Raw genomic sequence first — 18,035 nt, 5'->3', positions numbered from 1 at the left:
CTTGGCAGTCCAGTCACAGCTTTAAGAGGGACCCCATTCCAAATGCCTATGGTCGAAGTTCAGCTTGACTGGGAGGGTGGAAAAGGAAGAAAGCAAGCAAGTAGATGTATTTGAGGATATCCATGCAGATGTCCTGACAGGGAATGATTTTGATAATGCAGTACCTTGTGTGCATGCAGTTACACTCAGTCAGGCTTGGAGGCAGGCATGTCTGCCTGGTAGCCTGGGGGAGACCCAGACGGACACCACATCTGAAAGTCAGGGCCGGTGAGGTGGCTATTTCAGGGAGGGAGCTACCCTGTATGAGTGAGCCTGAAGGTGAGCCACAGCTGCTGGTAGGTACTGATGTTCCCCTTGGAGAGACTGACTGCAAGGGCAGAGGTGAGTAGTAGTACCCAGGATGACAATGAGGCACTGCTGTCAGAGGATACTAGACTTCCTGTGGAAGCGGAGCTGGAAAGGGTCACAAAGACCAAGCCCTACACTATGAATAGTGAGGGAGGTAGCTAGGGAGACAACTGATCTTCAAGGAAAAGGAGAGTCTGCGCACTGGAACAAAGGGTTACTGTATAGACAGAGTGGACCCCTGAGTTAGGTAAGACCAGCAGATGGTAGTGTCCAGAGCCTACCATCTGGCACTTATAGCCATGGTCGATGACCTTCCTTTTGCAGGTCTTATGGTCATAAAGTGTAACAAGAGACATACTATGCAGACATTTTATTGGCTTGGGATTGCAAGAGATGTAACGGTACTGTAGGACCTGTGAGCAGTGCCAAAAAGTAGGCAAGGTAGGAGACAAAGTCAAAGCTCCTTTGATGCTTTTGCCTGTGATTGAGGAGCCATTTCAGAGGGTAGCTATGGATATTGTAGGGCCTCCGAGTACCCCAAATTCCACAAGGAAGAAGTATATCCTGGTGGCAGCAGATTATGCTACTAGATACCCTGAGGCAGTGGCTCTGTCCTCCATTGAGGAAGAGAAGGTGGCAAATGCTTTGTTACAGATTTTCAGCAGGGTGGGTTTCCTCAACAGAAATACTGACTGACTGTGGTGCCAATTTCACGTCAGACCTGCTGGCTTGTCCACGGAAGAGCTGTGTGGTGAAGCACCTAAAGTCCACCCCCTAGACTAATGGTCTTGTGGAGAGGTTAAACTCTACATTAAAGACCATGCTACAGGTATTTGCAGACCAGTTTGAGAGAGAATGTGAAATATTTTCCCCATCTACTGTTTGCATACAGAGTGGTACCCCCAAGAATCCACAGGTCTTTCATCCTTTGAGCTGCTGTATAGGCAGGGGTCCTTTAGATTTGATTTGTTATGAGTGGGAGGGTGAGTGTGAATCCCACAAGAAATCTGTTGTGGCTTACATCCTAAACCTCAGGACAATGCTTGGGGAGCTCATGGGCTTGGCCCAGGAGAACCTGGCAGAAGCCCAACAGCAGAAAAAAGGTCTGGTATGACAGGAATGCTCGAGCCTAAGAGTATGCTGTGGAACAGCAGGTTACAGTTCTTATTCATGTCATATACAATAAGCTGCAGGCAGCTTGAGAGGGACCCTTCAAAGTGGCAAGGAAAGTCAGTGATGTTAACTGCATGGTAGAACTGCTAGGCAGGAAGCACAGGCATAAATTGTAACATGTTAACATAATGAAGCCTTACCATGACAGTGAGGCCCTGGTGTTGAGTATCTGCAGTGGATGACAGGAGGAATCTGAGGGGAATCTACGGTTACATCGATCCAGCTAGCAAAATCCCAAGTTACTAAAGTGGAGCCTAGGGCTGCAGGTATATGGCATGACAGTGCAGCACTATAGCGGGGTCAGCAATGCTAATGTAGATGGGCTCTCAAGACAGGGTATGAGTTAATGTATTCTCAGACAGGTTCATTCCTCTTAAGCAATGTTTCTGAAAGGTCACTTGAAAAACTACCTTGAGTATTCAAAGGGGGGAGATATCTGACAATGTGAGGTTTTGCCAGCTATGCCAGGAGAAGTATTTCTGTGGATGTGTGACATATGCAAGCACAGCCAGCTGGAATTTTGTAAAGAATTATATGTCATTTGTATATCAAACTGATTTGTACAGATGCTTGTGTTGAAAAATGTATTTGTAAAGCTGCTTGGGTTAAAAATGTACCCACAGTGTGTCCTGCCGGACAGAAAAAGAAATACACTTGCATGTCAGACTGCATGATAACTACTGAAATTAACATTGTAACATAAGACAGTGGAAGAGAAGAGGTTAATCTCAGTCTAGCTAACTTTGAAAAATAGTATGAAATTAAATTACTTAAGTTAGGCCACAAAGATTGCATTTTACAGTTCTGACTGCAGCCAGAGACGAAATGTCAGTCACAGAATGGTTCATTAGCTCTTGTAGGAAGAATGGAAGCATTTGTTTTATGATTTCCAGAAGCTGCAACAGATCTTAGCAAAGCTCTATGTATGGGTATTATTGAAACATTTGTGTGAGATTCTGGGTCTGTTGCTAGGAAAGGGGGTAGTAAGTCAGAAAACCAGATGTATGTGATGTCATTCTGTAATCCAAGGCAAAAATTATGTTTTAATACTAGATGAGACTGAAGTCTCAAAGCAGTCTGTTTTTGGAATCTGACAAAGGAGGACCCCCTCTCCTACTTCATCTTGCCTTGCTCTAGTAAGGGAACAGGGAATAGCAATTCTTTAGCTCAGTCAGGAAAATATAGTAAGATTAAGTACTGTTTTTCCTCTATTCATCTGTTACTTTCATATTTCCTGTGATTGAAACTCTGGTTGCTTTTGTTATTGTGACTTTCGGCTTTTCCCAGTTAGGGGTCGCCACAGCGGAACTCCGGTCCGCTAATGATTGGCAGTTGATTTTTACATACCGAGTTGCCAGCAGCCCTGACGCACAACCTTCAATGAAGGTACGCCCATTCATGCATGTCTCCATGCAGAAGACACTCTAACTGAGAGTCGAACCAGGCAGTGTCTTACTGTGAGGCGACAACGCTACCGCAGCACCACCACAGCGATTGAAACTCCGGTGTTTTTTGTAAACAGATATTTAGCATTTTCATGTTCTTTTATGATTTATTATTAAATATATTTAAACTTTTCATTGTGGCTGGTCCTTTAAGAATACTTTAACCTTTGAGAGTACTTAAATCTATTTGGTGACTCTCTGGGCACTCCTGAAAGCCTTACTGCATTGGTCAAATACTATCATTTGTATTACTATCAATTTCATTTAGTATAATTGGGTACCCATGTAAGAGCTACAGTAGCTGGCTTTGGAGTGTCTGGTGGCAGTGTAACTACCTTATAGTCTGGGCAGAAGGGGTATAGCTAGTAAATCTGTGCAGCCTTTCCCAGGTGTGTGTGTGTGTGTGTGTGTGTGTGTGTGTGTGTGTGTGTCAGCTGTTTGGAGCAGGGACACAAAGCACTGGTTACACACAGAAAGTGGTGGAGATCTTGGCTTGGGCACTCTGCCGAGGAATGAACTCTACAGCTATGCCAATGGGAAGTCTTACTGGGGACAGAGAGAGACAGAACCCAGATCCCGGACTGTGTGTGTTCACTGTGTGCCCTTAAGGGAAATTTTGATTGACGCAGAAAGCTGCATTTGGAAATACTGTGCGTTATCTATTTTTGTTCCAAGTGAATGTCCCTCTCCAGTATCAGTGGTGAGCATTCTGGCTCCTTAGAGAGGGGGACATCACACAAGGTATCTCAAAAGCACAGAAAAATGGGCCCTGTTGAATAACGGAAGGACAGCAGATCAGAATAAGGAAATGCACTGTGGTAGGCACACAAGCGTACTTAGTTACAAAGCAGAAGTTGAAGAATGACAACTGCATGGCTTGGGGGGTAATACTTGGTACTGACAATACAGAAAAGCTTCAAGGCTAACTTTGAGGACCACCACCAAAAATGCAAATCTCCAGCTAGACACTTACCTAGTAGTCCCTTCCTTAATGTAATACAGCAGACATTCTGACATCAGGGGGTCCTCATTCAGATTTACCAAGTGTGGTGTCTACAAAGGAAACATTTATTTACTTGGTTTGGTATAAGGCTGGGTAGTATTGATACTAAGACTTTTTCAAGCAAGACCTGGCCCATAACACAAGGTAAAATGACAAAGTAGAAATGGTATAAGGTCAAAAGCTGGAAGCAGACATTGTACAGGCATATACAAAAGATCCAATAAAATGCACTAAAATTCACAGCCTTTAGCAAATCATCAACTTTTAGCCAATGAATTAATACCTTTACATTTTCAAGAAATGTGACATGATTCACACTGTAATTTAAATGAAACTACTGGTAATCAATTACTGAACAGAGATTATAATTTCCATCTGCTGTACAAACTATGGGCACTTTGACAATGTTAAATGAATGTGTCTATTGATCTGTAGTGTTTTGCAGGCTGGTGTAGCTGCTGCCACAGCTTCCATGTTAAGTGGTAAATTGTTAGTTCCTGCAAAGGGCTGCTGCCTCACAGAAGATTCAACTCCAGTGAGTGGCACATGTTTTCAATACAATGTAAAAAGAAGCATGCCATAAGACAACTCCAAGTGCTGGGTTGTTCTATTCTTTTTAAGAAACAGGAATAGAAATGTACTTTAACTGAAAACTGGCATTCTTTACTGCCTAAGAAAAACTTGTAGTTGCAGGATCCACTTACCTTTTTGGGAGAAAAAACTCCAACAGGCCCACCGCCATCCTCCCGAATAGCAACTCCCATCTCTGCCAATAATGCCTCCCTGGAAAAAACATTTTTACATTTCAAATTAAAGGAGAACAGTGTCCTTGACATGGGAAATTAACAGTATTCTTACATGCATGTTCAATGAATATCTTAATTAATGCTCAAGTAAAGAAAGTGTACTTTAGCCTCTGTGATCCCATAAACCAGGCAAGATCCAGTTGACATTAATGGTCTGTTAAATGACTGACTCAATTACCAGAAGAAGCTGTGGGCAAGCAATGCTCATTTGCAGACAACTGCCTTATTGTTTATGGTATATTTTTCAAATGATAAACCATTCTGTTGGAATCGCAACACATTAGAGACTTAGAGTAAAGTTTATTTATTTTATTTATTTATTTTACATTTATTTTATTTATTTTACATTTGTTAACCGGGCTAGTCTAGCTGGATATATTTCCATTTTCAGTAGAGGCCCGGGGAGAAAAGCTCCACATATAGAGACAACAGATTACAGACTGGTAGGACTTAGACAAGGAATATTGTTATCCAAACAAGAGTAGAAGTTAAAAATTTCTATACAATCTAAATGCGATCATAAAGAATATTATTACATAGTGTAAAAAACAAGGAGCAAAAAATTGAAATACCAAAGGCAGAGAAATGTACATTGTTACCAAAAGGAAAGGAGTTTAACTATCTGGATACTCTAAAAAAACATCATATTGAACATTTTGCTTAAGTTTAACAGCAGGTAAAGAAAGAGGAAGACCAAGGAGAAGAGAGAGACAACAATAGAGAGAGAGATAGGAAATACAGGTTTATAGGAAAAGAATCATAGTCATCATGAAGGAGAGAGATATGAGAGAGGTATGTAGGGAGGAGGAGCTAAAGGGAGAAATGAGGAGGCACAGCAGAAGGGAGAGAAAAGAGGGTTAAGAGGGGAAACAACATTTAGTCAGGATTAGAGCAGGGACACATCCAGTGGCTTTTGAGGTATGTTCTGAGTTTTTGTTTAAATAGAAAAGTAGTTGGAATGGAAGTAAGTTCGGTAGGAAGTTGGTTCCAGTGTTTACCGATGGAGTTTGAGAAGAGGGAGTCACCAGCTAGGTTATTAGATTTGGTTAGGGTAACTAGCAGTTTGCTAGATGAGCGGAGTGAGTTTAGATTAGCGTATGGGGTTAAGAGGTTAGAAAGTACAGGTGTGTTAAGAGATTGGTAGAAAGCTCTTTGGACAAATGTAAGTTGGGAAAGAAGTAACATGTTTGACAGTTCAAGCCAGTTCAGTTGCTGCAGATTCAGACAGTGGTGAGTTCTGAAAGGCTTCCCAGTAACAAATCTAGCTATGTTATTGTAGGTAGTAGACAGTTTGGAAAGATTGTTTTTCTTGAGGTTAGTATAGATGGGAGAAGCGTAGAGAAGAGTGGAAATGAGATGAGAGTGGGCAAGAGTAGTTTTGGCTGGGGAGGTTAAGAAAGTCTTAATTCTATAGAGAGAGCCAAGTTTCCTATTTACACATTTAATAGTGTTGTTGATATGACAGTCAAAGGTAAGATTGTTGTCAATTGTGACACCTAACAGTTTGGTAGTAGGGTCGGGTGTTATAATGGTTCCATTGTTAGATAAGATAGTGAAATCTAAAGTTGGGGATCTGGTCGTAGGCTTAAAGAGTAAGAGTTTGGTTTTTGCGTTTAGGAGTAGGCAACGATTTAAGAACCAAGTTTCAACTTTTGAAAATACAGCTTGAGTATTTGTTTGAAGTTCAGAAATGGATTTAGCAGAGCAGATTAGTGTGGAATCATCAGCATATTGTATACAAGTAGCCTGGGAATAGCTACTTGTAGGTCATTTATAAAGAGGGAGAAAAGAAGGGTCCAAGGATAGAGCCTTGGGGACTCGAGAGAGATTGGGAGAAGAGATGAGAGTTCCTTATTCCAGAGGACAGCCTGTTTCCTGTTAGTGAGATAGGAACTAAACCAGTGGACAGCGTTAGGTTCTAAGGAAAGAGATTCGAGAATTTTTAAGAGGAGAGAGTGGTTGACCATGTCAAAGGCCTTGGACAGGTCAATAAAGAGAGCTGAAGATAGGATGTTATTATTGCGATTTTTGTTAATAAAGTCTGTGAAGGAGAGGAGAGCGGTGGTTGTGCTATGAAAAGGCCTAAAGCCATGTTGACAGTTTGTAAGAATGTTGTTTTTTACTAAGTGGTTCATTAACTGATGGTGAACACATTTTTCCATGATCTTTGCTAGTGGGGATAAGAGAGCTATGGGTCTATAATTAGAATAGTCATAGGAGTTTCCTCCTTTATGTAAGGGTATAATGTGAGAGATTTTCCAGAGATCAGGTATGGTTTCTTCATTAACAGTTCTATTAATGAGAATGGATATAGGATAGGCTATTTCAGAGGCTGCTTTTTGAAGGAATTCAGATGGCAGTTGGTCAGCTGAGGGGGAGCAAGGTTTGAGTCTGTGGATACATTTAAGAATAAAGGAAGTAGGGATGGGTTGTAGCCTAAAGGTCGGTAGTTTGAGGGATGGAAGGTCAGGGATATTAGTGTTGCCACTAGAGAGATGAGAGGCCAAGGAGTTAATAGTATTAATAAAGAATGAGTTGAAGGTATTGGCTGTATCAAGGGCGGAATACTTTTAAAGTGGGGAGCTCATTACTGAATAACCTCAGGGAAAGCTCACCTCTGAAAACTTGATAATACTCTGTCACACAGTTAGGATTCTATGAGCCATACAATTACTGCCATAACCCATTACAAATACTTAAGTTTAGGAAATGCAACATACAGTGCTGCCTTACATCTTAAAACCAGAATCCATACGCTTTACTTTTGTTTTGACTTAAATTTATACCCGATGCATCTACCCTTCTTAAATCTCAGCTTCACATTTAGCAATTCAATAAATCTCTGCCTTACACTTAGCAACTCAAGGGAGTGTGGGATGGTCCATATTAAAGTTTCTGGTAATACATTTAGCTTTCTTTTTAAAAGCGGTGAATACAACAATATGGTGTACGTGGAAAAATAATTAAATGTTGCTAAAGTTAAAACACAATGATACACTACTGTACAATACACTCAAAAATGTTATCTTACATAGGCATACCGTTTAAAGAACATTTTTTGGTGTATTTCCCTCAAAATCTTAACTACTGTCACTGAACATGTGCATACTGCTGTGTAGCCACAAATCATGAGCCTGTTTGCATATTTTAAATAAAGAGCACACTGACCAATGGTAAGCTTTTTCATTCTTGCATACTAAACTATTTATTGCGTTTGTTTACCAGGATAGTTCAACAGGCATCAAAGGATAGCCTCTTTTCAGTGAAAGCCTAAGGAAACAAGCACCATGAAATACACAAAAAAAGAAAAGGACAAATTTCATTTGCATAACAATAATACTTTTGAATACAAAAAATAAAATAGAAAAAAAGTGTGCAGCTGGGTCTATGTCAGATCAACTTTTCAGAAACTCACAATTCATGTGGTCAAGACCATACGACTGAGTTTCCAAACACTTAAACATAAAAAAAAACTAGCATTTTTTATGTTTTTCAGTGGGGGCAAGCTCCCCTGCACAAGCCATGGGGGGCTTCCCCTCCAAATTATACATACCAACTCTGAGATTGCACTGAAAAGAGTAAATTTCCTTATCTGCACTGTACTGTGATCTCCATTCAAAAGCTTCAAGTTTTCAAAAACTATATCACAGTCTCGACCATATGAATTTCGAATTTCTGAAAACTTGATCAACTGATGGGGAGTCGTGTAGCCATATACATAAAGAAATACAGGAGAATACAATAATACTCTTAAAATTTAACAAAAAAAATCAGTTACAATATTATTTACAAAAATAATAGTAGTAGTTCTATCACTGTGGAACGTACATAAAGAATAGTCGTGTAAAATCTTACCATAACTATAGATGTCCTTCTCGTCTATGTTGCAGTATTCTTTACATATGGGTTGTATTCTGCCCCACTGACCTGACATACGGCCTGTATACAAAAGCTTAGAGCCACTGCCTTTATGTTGGACGTTGCACAGAGGCAAGTTGCGGGGGGAAGGCTGGAGGGACAGAATACTGCAACATAGAAGAGAAAGACATCTATGTTCATGGTAAGATTTTACACAACTATTCTATGTCCTTCTATTCAATGTTGCAGTATTCTTTACATATGGGACAGTGCAAAAGCTGAAAGGGAACCCAGGGAAGAGAACAGAGTAGGGAAAAGCTAAAATGAAGCATTTTCCAGGAATTCATGCAGAATCACCCTTGCAAACCCTGCCCTGGACCTAGAAAATGTGCCCAATTTGTAATGTTTCATAAAGGTATGAACAGATGACCAGGTGGTAGCTTCCAGGATGGAATGAGCATCTAGACCTTTAAAGAAGGCCCCTGAGGATGCCACTGATATAGTGGAATAGGCCTTAACTGATGCCAATAAAGACTTCCCATGGATTTCATACTAAAACACAGCAGTCTTAAGAAATACATGTGGAAATTATTTGTCAGGATAAAGGCAAATCCAGAGCCTTAGGATGAAAAGAAACAAAAAATTGTCAGACCTCCTAATGGGCTTAGTTTTGTCAAGATAAAATCTGAGTTGTCTATGAATATCCAAGGTATGCAAAATCCTCTCACTGGGGAATTGTGGTGAAGGGAAAAAAGGTAGGCAAGTGGATGGACCGATTAAGAGAACTCATTCACCACTTTGGGCATGAATTGTGGATTAGTTCTCAAGGGTAGTCTAGCCCTATGAAAAATTAGGAAAGGGGGAAGCCATCAATGCCCGAATCCCACAGACCCTTCTAGTGGAGGTTAAGGCTACTAGAAGCACAGTTTCTCATGTACAGATCTTTAGAGAAGCAGAAGCTGCTGGTTAAAAAGGGGCCTGAGTAAGCTTTTTTAACACATCGTTAAGATCCCAAATAGGAGAAACTGGTTTCCTATGAGGTCTTAAATGTAGGACACCTTTAAGAAAAAGCTCAACTTCTAACATGGAAGCTAAGGGGGAGTTCAAGACAAAACAGGCAGACAAAGCAGAACAATGGACTTTAACTGAGGAGTAGGAAAGACCACTGTTGAGCAACTCACACAGGTAAGAAAGTACTAAGGGATGCCCACACCAAAGGGATTCTCCATCCTTTTTTGGCAACAAATGGAAAATCTTCTCCACTTGGAAATGTAAGATTTTCTAGCATTGAGTTTCTTGGTCTCCTGCAAAACCCATTGCACATCCTTAGAAAACAGGTGCCTCAAAGAGATCAAACGTTGATCATCCACAAGGTTAGCTGTAGGGTTGACACACGGGGGTGAATCAACAATCCCTTGTCCTGAGTGAGCAGATCCATCCAGTGAGGTAACTCGTAGTGATGGCCCTTGGCTAACTGCAGAAGAGGAGTGCTGTCTTGGCCAAAAGGGGGTCACTAGTAAGATTTTGGGTTTCTCCTGTAGAATTTTCAGCAGGGGTTTCTGAATTAAGGGAAAAGGGGGGGGGGTGCATATAGAAACATCCCCTTCCATGAGAATGAGCATCCACCTTCCACACTTGACGGTGAGGGACCCTTGTATGTTCATAGGGGAGGCAAAAAAGTCCAGTTCTAGAGTACCCCACCGGTGAACTAGATCCAGGAACAAATCCCTGTGAAGCATCCACTTGTGAGACTATGTCATAGATCTGCTTAATGCATCTGCCACAGAGTTCCGAGCGGAGGATGGTACACAGCATGTAGAGTCACTCTGTAGTGAGTAGCCAGTTCCCAAGCCTTGATGGCCAGGCAACAATGAAAATAATAATTTATGCCACCCCCCCCCCCCCCGGCTTGTTTATGTACCAAAGGACCATGGCATTGTCCGTGAGGATCTTGAGGGATTCTGGCTGGAAGACAGAGTGGGAGGTCTGCAGAGCTAGAATTAGAGCCCTCATTTCTCTGATGTTGATATGTTTTGTGCCTTCCTTTGAGAAGTGGCCCTGAACATTCCTGAAAGCAAAGGTTGCTCCCCAACCCAAGTCTGAGGCATCTGTGAAGTGTTGCTGAACTGGTTGAGGTATTTGAAGAGGCAGGCCAGGGTTCTGACTGAGTTGCTGCATCCACCAATGGAACTTTTTTGCAGACAGGCGGAGCAAGGGAATCAAGACATCTAGAGATGAGCATGCTGAGACCAAACTGTCTTTAAAAAACACTGGAACTTCCTCATGTGTAGCTTTGCAAAGGGAAGCATGTGAACAGTGGAGGCCATGAACCCCAGCAATCTCAAACTCCCTGGCCGTGGAGGAAGAAGAAAAATCATCAAGTCGGTGAAGAACTTGCAGCCCAGGAATATAAGATCTTGACTTGGGGAAAGGGATGTTTTTTTAAATTTACTGAGAAACCCAGGCCTGCAGAAAGGGGTATAGCTATGTTCAGATGCTGGGTTAACAAGCCTGGACTGTTGACCAGAAACAGCAGATCGTCCAAGTATGGGTATACTTGTACGCCTTTTAGCCTAAATAGGCAATAGCTTGGGCCAGGCACTTTGTGAATTCCCTTGGAGCAGTAGAAAGGCCAAAGGGCAAGGCAGTAAACTGAAAGTGTAAAGAACCGACTGAGAAACACAAACTTCCTGAAGTGAGGATGAATAGGGATATGCATGTATGCATCCTTGAGATCCAGAGAAGCCAAGAAGGCTTGAGAAGGGACCAGAGAAAGGAGAGCAGGCAGGGATAGCATTCTGAAAGAAGGCACCACCAGGAAAGTGTTTAATAGGGGGAGATCTAATACAGACCTTCAAGGACCATCTTTCCTTGGAACTAGAAACATCCTGGAGTCGAATCACCTCCCCAGTTGGTCTGGAGGGAAAGATTGAATGGTGCCTTGATGAAAAAGTTGAGCATGAATCAAGGGAAATGGATGCAGTTAACGGGGGAGGGGGGGTTGAGGTATTCCATGAAAGGGAGGGAGTTTCCCAAGTCAAAGTATCTGCTTTGGATAACTGAAATCATCCAGGAGTCCTGAGTGATTTCCATCCCAGCAGAAAGGGAAAGAGAGAGGTGAAGTGACAAGGAGGTATGACTTGGAAGAGGGAGCAGAGTTTCATAGTGGACTTTATCTGGGCTGAAAGGGCTGCTGAGAAGAGGCAACAGCAGCAGAAGCAACAGCCGTAGCCTGTGGGCTTCTCTTAGAAGACTTACGAGGCCTAGTGCCAGAAGGAGCAGAAGTGGAGGAGGAGTGAGTAGGTTTCCTGACAAAAGGAGTCTTGGCTAGAAAGTTCCTATAAAATTGTGGAGCTGGAGAAACAAGTAAATGTTTCAAATCCTGAACTCCTTACCTTTTTCCTGTAGTACTTTAAATAATTCTGCAGCTGCTTTGCCAAACAAGGAGGAATTATTTAGGGGAGTATCAAGCAAGTTTGGGTTTATGTCATCAGGTACTTCTTGGAGATGTAACCAGGATTGCTTTCTGAGAACAGATGTAGAAGCTGCTGCTCTGGAAGCAGCCTACACTCCATCATAGCTACACTTGATCAAGTGTCTAGCTACCTGGGAGGAGGATGATAAAAGTAAGAGAGCTAATGATTTAGCAACTGCGTCAGGCAATGGGGAAAGAGCCTGGGTGGGCACGGTCAAAGCATACCTAAACATGTGTGTTTGATAATTTAAACCCCTGATAGCCCAGGTGGAAGAGGTATAGACCTTTATACCCAATCTTTCCAAAATTTCACTTTCCTTATCAGGAGGAGGCAGTTTAGTTGTGGGAGACAGCAGTGAAGATTTATCTGAAATAATGGAAACCACAGCTGGGTCAGTTGAGGGGCCTTTAAAAAAACTTGCAATCCTCAAGAACCTTACAGAAGAGATAAGGTCTTTTAGGGCCAGGGGCCTGTGAGTCAGGAGTCTTAGATGCTGCCTTAAAGGCATCTAAGAAGACTGGCAGGACTGATGGAACTGCTGAAGGAGCAAGGACATCCATCTGGAGTAGCTCATCTCTCTCTTGTTCTTCTGAGATTTGAGAAGACTCTCACTTAAAAAAATCCCTTTATTTTATTAATAGTTTCCCCAAAGGAAAGCTCTTCGATGGGAGAGTCATCCTCATTAGACTCTTCCTCTGGGGAAGTATATTCCAGTAGATAAGGGATCTGGGGTGGAATACACTAAGGAGTCTTCACCTGAGGAAGACTCCTCAGAATCAGTATTATGAATTTGGAATTCCACAGGCTACCCTAAAGAAGGCCCCTGGGACCCCGATGGTAGCACCAGAGAGGGGAAGAAGGCCGGGCTGGTTATAGGAGAAGTCGGAGCCAGAGGCCTGAGAGCCTTAATGAAACACTGTGAAAAAACATCCCAATCCAATGTAAGGGTAAGAAGGAGCAGGAACCTGTCTATTTTGTTTTTCTTTTTAACATGTTTCTCCAGTTGGGGAGAAAGGGAGAAAGTAGGCCTTACCTCCAACACCTCTCTAGACAAAGAAGCTGGAACAGTCCCAGAGTCTTCTGCAATAATGAGCCATGCTTCCCTCAAATCCTCCAAAACAGATGTCTGCATATCCTCAGATGTGCTAGGATCTGCACTCTTGACTGCTTCCATATCGGCACCTGCCTAGGGAGCGGACCCTACCTCCAGTCACACAGTCAGGTTTTCATCAAACTCAAGGGGTACATCAGAGGGAGTAGGCGTAGCTAAAGAGGATTCGGACCTAGCCTTGCTAACCTTCCTCTTAACAGATGGCTCAGAAGCACTCATGGAACCTTCCACAGCGTCCCTAGTCAGATGTTTGAGTCTTTGGTTTTCTAAATAAAGATTCAAGGCCACCTGACTGCGCAATGTTTTAGGAACAAAGACCTGAGAAATAGAGCAGGCTCAGTGGTCGTGATTAGGCCCTAAACAAAACAAGCAAAGCTCGTGACTATCTGTATGTGGAATTTACCTTCCACACCTACATTTGTCCTTTCTGGATGACATTAACAAAACCAAAAAGCAGTATCAATATAATAAAATCCCTAACAGCAGCGAAAAAGTTCTGAAGATAGTATGTGCTGACGTCCCATTGATGGCTGACATCTGTGCCTTTGTGTGACGTCCCACGTACAGGCAGTGGCTCTAAACTTTTGCATACAGGCCGGATGCTAGGTTGATGGGCGGAATACAACCCACATGTCAAGAATAGTGCAACACATAATAGGAGGACATTTTAGTGTTAACAGTATGCCCAAGTACTAATGGGATGGAGTACCAGATTGTAGATGCATATGAAGGGAATCTGTAGCAGTATCATCTGATTTGGTTATAACTAGGAGACATCTATCATGTTTAAGTAGGGCTCTACAGGGTAGACAGGGCTGTAAGGAGATAAACTAGGGCACTCTTATTTGTGGATAAGCTTATACCTAATGGTTAGCTGAGACAGTGCAAGACAAGATAGTTCTGCTCAACAGAGTAGCTTGAAAACTATACAATGGTGGGTTTTCATGGTACTCTGTGGCAAATTCTGCTGCTTTGTTGGAGGCACTGTTCCAAAATGCTTGGTTTCAACTGCCTGTAAGATAATAAAAATAGAAGGGGCATAAGGAAAAGTTGGGAGTAGGAAGGCTGAAGCAGTGTATTTTCTTGCACTGCTTGATGAAAACTGATTTACTCTATAAACGCTAAGTTTTTGATGGGTCTTTTTTAATGTTGCTAGGATGCGATAATGCCTAGTAGCCAAGACTGGAATACCTGTTCTACTCTGGTGTTACCTGTGGAGATTAGTATAAAGAGAATGCTTGGCAGAAAGATGTTTTGGGATAAACAGGATAACCTTGGACTTTTTAGAGGTTTAAGAGTAGTTGTGATTCTGATAAACATATCCCAAAGGATATAAGAAATTCTTGGATTACTTGTAGCTCCTCAAGATTTTTGGCTCAGCAGATGACGAGTCAACAGCATGCAGTATTACGCTTGCATGCTTAGCTTACAAGAAGTAATTTACAAAGAAGATGAATGAAAGAGGTCCAATTTCTCAATAAGCAAACCATATACCCAACCAAGTAACACAAACTGAGAAATCACAAAGCAGGCTGGTGTTACAAGAAACAAGGATAAAATTTATTCTTAAGCGCTTTCGTCACAGATTACAGTTGACTTCTTCAGAAAAAAAACAGAGTGCCTCCACCCCACTCCTTAAATACTCATTATAAACACATTCCAAACCAATTTGTAAAAAACACCATAGTCATTTACAGGTACAGACTCCCCATTTGCTCCACAATTATACATGCAAGATAAAAACAAACTAACTATAAAACATGATTCAACATGTACTTTAAACTTAGTATTTTGACAAAAAATTATGAAGTGAACAATTGAATACTAAATCAACAATTAGATAAAAAAATCAGATAAAATCAGCTTTTAACCTCGAAAAGCTGGTTATTGAAACCATTTCATTCAACCCTGGAAAAACATTGGTGTTGACCATTAATTGCCATAACAGTTCTTTGTATTCAAGCCAGTAATCCATAGGACCTCCTCTCTCATCCATAGTCAGCTGTTCAAGAACTGCGAATTTAAAACTGTGACCTGGGTGGGTATTGACGTGCTTGGCCAGTGAATTATTAAGGTTAATTTTCCTAATGTCATATAAATGCTGGTAAATACGTGTACGAAAGGCATTTTTGGTCTTGCCTATATAAAAACAGGCACACTTCTGACAAATACCAGCATATATGACATTCTTACTGCTACAGTTGTACTTATACTGAAATTTCACCCATCCATATCCGTTAAGAAAAACACTGTCACCTTCCAAAATATACTTGCAGTGAGTACACTGCTTGCATTTGGACATTCTCCCTAAAGCTCCAGCCGTATTGACACCTTTCCTCCTCTCTAAGATATTTTTAACACTGTTGTCCTTTCTGTACACTACCACAGGGGCTTCTTTTAAATTTCTAGTCTCCCACCAGGACACAAGTGCTCTTCAGCAATTACATTCTGCTTGCCTAGCACACTCAAGCAAATCTGCAGTCTGCGGCTACCACTCCACCCATACAGTATAAGAAGGAATCAGTACTGCAAACTAAACAAGGATATACATTTTGAGCCTCAAGAGCAGGGTCAGTCCACCCAGGCATTCTACTTGTATGTTTTATGAGAGGGAAGCTATTACATTAGCAGTATTTCTTAGTAGTTCTCAGCTTGCTAATAAAACTGACTGTTGTAGATTTGCGTCCTCCCCAACCCCCCACTAGTACAGTAATCCTAACTGTCCAATACACAGTATACATTTAATTCACATCCCTGTGACTAAATTAACCATCAAGCAGCCCTCTCAGTGCTTTCTGCCTTAGTTTGTATCACTTGCAGGCCAACCTGTTTATTTGCATCTCTATACATTCCCCTTCATTGCTAATGTATCTCCCTACTTTAATCTGTGCACAAACTGGTTACTAATCAGCAAGTCAATGTGAAGACATACTCCCAACATTAATAAACTTTGCTGTCTCTTCTCTCCTTCACTTTACAGGTAGTTTGAATTATTACTTACCCCCTCTGAAGCCTTCACTGATTTCCACCGATTGCCTCTCTGTTTTTTTTTTTGCATTCCACCTGGTTTACATCCATTGTGCTATCTCCCTCCCCCAATACAAAGTCTATATTAGAATCCTGCTGAGCATGGAGCCATCTTTAAATTTCTAGTCTCCTACCAGGACACAAGTTCATAGGTTCATACTAGGCTATCTGCCCTGGGGCATTTATAAGCCTAGCCCGATTGTGTTTGGCTTACGCCACCCCTTGATTTGAGTATAATGTGCCCATTTTAAAGTTTAGTTTACTGTGCCTCTGTCTAATAGTGACACGGAAGTAATCCCCGGGACAAACCTACGATCCCCCATCCACTCATCAAGATTCTTCTTGAAGAGAGTCAGTGAGGTGCTCTGCCTAACATGAATTGGAATTCTATTCCAGAGCAAAGGGAGCCTTCGGGTTATGAATCTGTCCCTCCAGCATGTTCTATTTATTTCTGTGCTGAGGTTCAAGTCCCTTGAGCGCGTGGCTCTAAGGGATTTAGATTTACTGAGGTGGAGCATGTCCATTAATTCTGGGTTGGACATAGCTTTATATGTCAGGCATAGATCGACTCGAAGTAGGCAGTATGCAACTGAGTAGAGCTGGAGTTTTTTTTAACTGAGCAGCATATGGCATCTGTTTGAGTCCCTTGATCCTCCTGGTGAGGTACTTTTGGGGTCTTTCTAATTGTTGTAGGTGTCAGGTAAGGTACATCCCAAAGGGGGCATTGTATTATATGATGGGCCTGATGAGGGATGAATAAAGGGACATGAATACCTCTCTTGATCTAGATGTGAATCCTTTCATGATGAGGTGGGCTATGTAGAAGGTCTTTCTAACCACTTTGGCAATGTAGTTGTCAAAGGAGAGATTGCTATCAACTTGGGACCCCAGATCCCTAATTACTTTCTCTTTACTTAATGGGTTACCACCTATGTGGTAATTTGTGGGCACATTGTTTTTGCCAAAGGGTATGACTATACACTTTTTAGCATTTAGCTTTAGACCATGGCTCTGGCACCAGTTATCCGTCTCTGCGAGACCTTTTTGAAGGATGTTTGTGTCAGCTGAAGAGTCGATTATGGTGCCCAGTTTGCAGTCATCTGCAAACTTGGTAAGCCATAGTCCTCCCACGTTGGCCTGTACCTCAGAAAAGTAAATACGGAACAAGAGAGGGCCCAGGACAGAACCTTGTGGGACGCCACTTGTGACAGGTTTCGAGTCTGACATGGCTCCAGCAACTCTGACTCTGTGGGATCTGTCTTTGAGCCAGTTTGCGACCCATCCTGTGACAGAGGGGTTTATATTTAGGCTGGGTAGCTTACCTATGATGCCCGAGTGGGGTATTGTGTCAAATGCCTTTGCAAGGTCCAGATAGGCTGTGTGGACAACCTTCCCTTCATCTATGGCCTTAGTGACTGTTTCGAAGAAGACGACCAGGTTCAAAAGGCAGGATCTGCCCTTGACGAAGCCAAATTGGGTAGGATCTAGTGTCTGTAGGTCCCCAATGTCTTTGTTTATGAGTTCCATGATGATCCTCTCCATAGCCTTGCAGACTAGGCTAGTCAGGCTTATAGTTTCCAGGGTCCGCAGTGGCGCCATCTTTGTGGAGTGGGACCACTGTTGCTGTACACCATTCTTTGGGCACATATCCTGTAGTGAGGCTGAGATTGTACAGCAGTTTTACTTGAGGGATTAGTTCTTCTTGGAGTTCATGTAGGACACAACCCGGGACGCCATCTGGTCCCATGGAAGCAGTGTTTTTTGCTTTGGAGAGGGCGGCCTTCACCT

At 42.1% G+C, this 18,035-nt stretch overlaps 1 protein-coding gene across 1 annotated transcript in view; it reads right to left on the bottom strand.

The window, feature by feature from the left end:
• Nucleotides 1-18,035, bottom strand: part of KIF1C (kinesin family member 1C) — a gene marked incomplete in the record, with an annotated part of 1,373,479 nt that overhangs the window by 226,341 nt on the left and 1,129,103 nt on the right. The window contains 2 exon segments of the mRNA XM_044077100.1: nt 3,940-4,019; nt 4,674-4,752. Of these exon segments, the coding sequence (XP_043933035.1) occupies nt 3,940-4,019; nt 4,674-4,752 (159 nt within the window).

The sequence above is a fragment of the Protopterus annectens genome, chromosome 7.part0 (assembly GCF_019279795.1).
Source record: "Protopterus annectens isolate FY-2018-M chromosome 7.part0, PAN1.0, whole genome shotgun sequence".
Classification (NCBI taxonomy): Eukaryota; Metazoa; Chordata; order Ceratodontiformes; family Protopteridae; genus Protopterus; species Protopterus annectens.
This window is presented reverse-complemented; position numbering and strand designations above follow the sequence as displayed.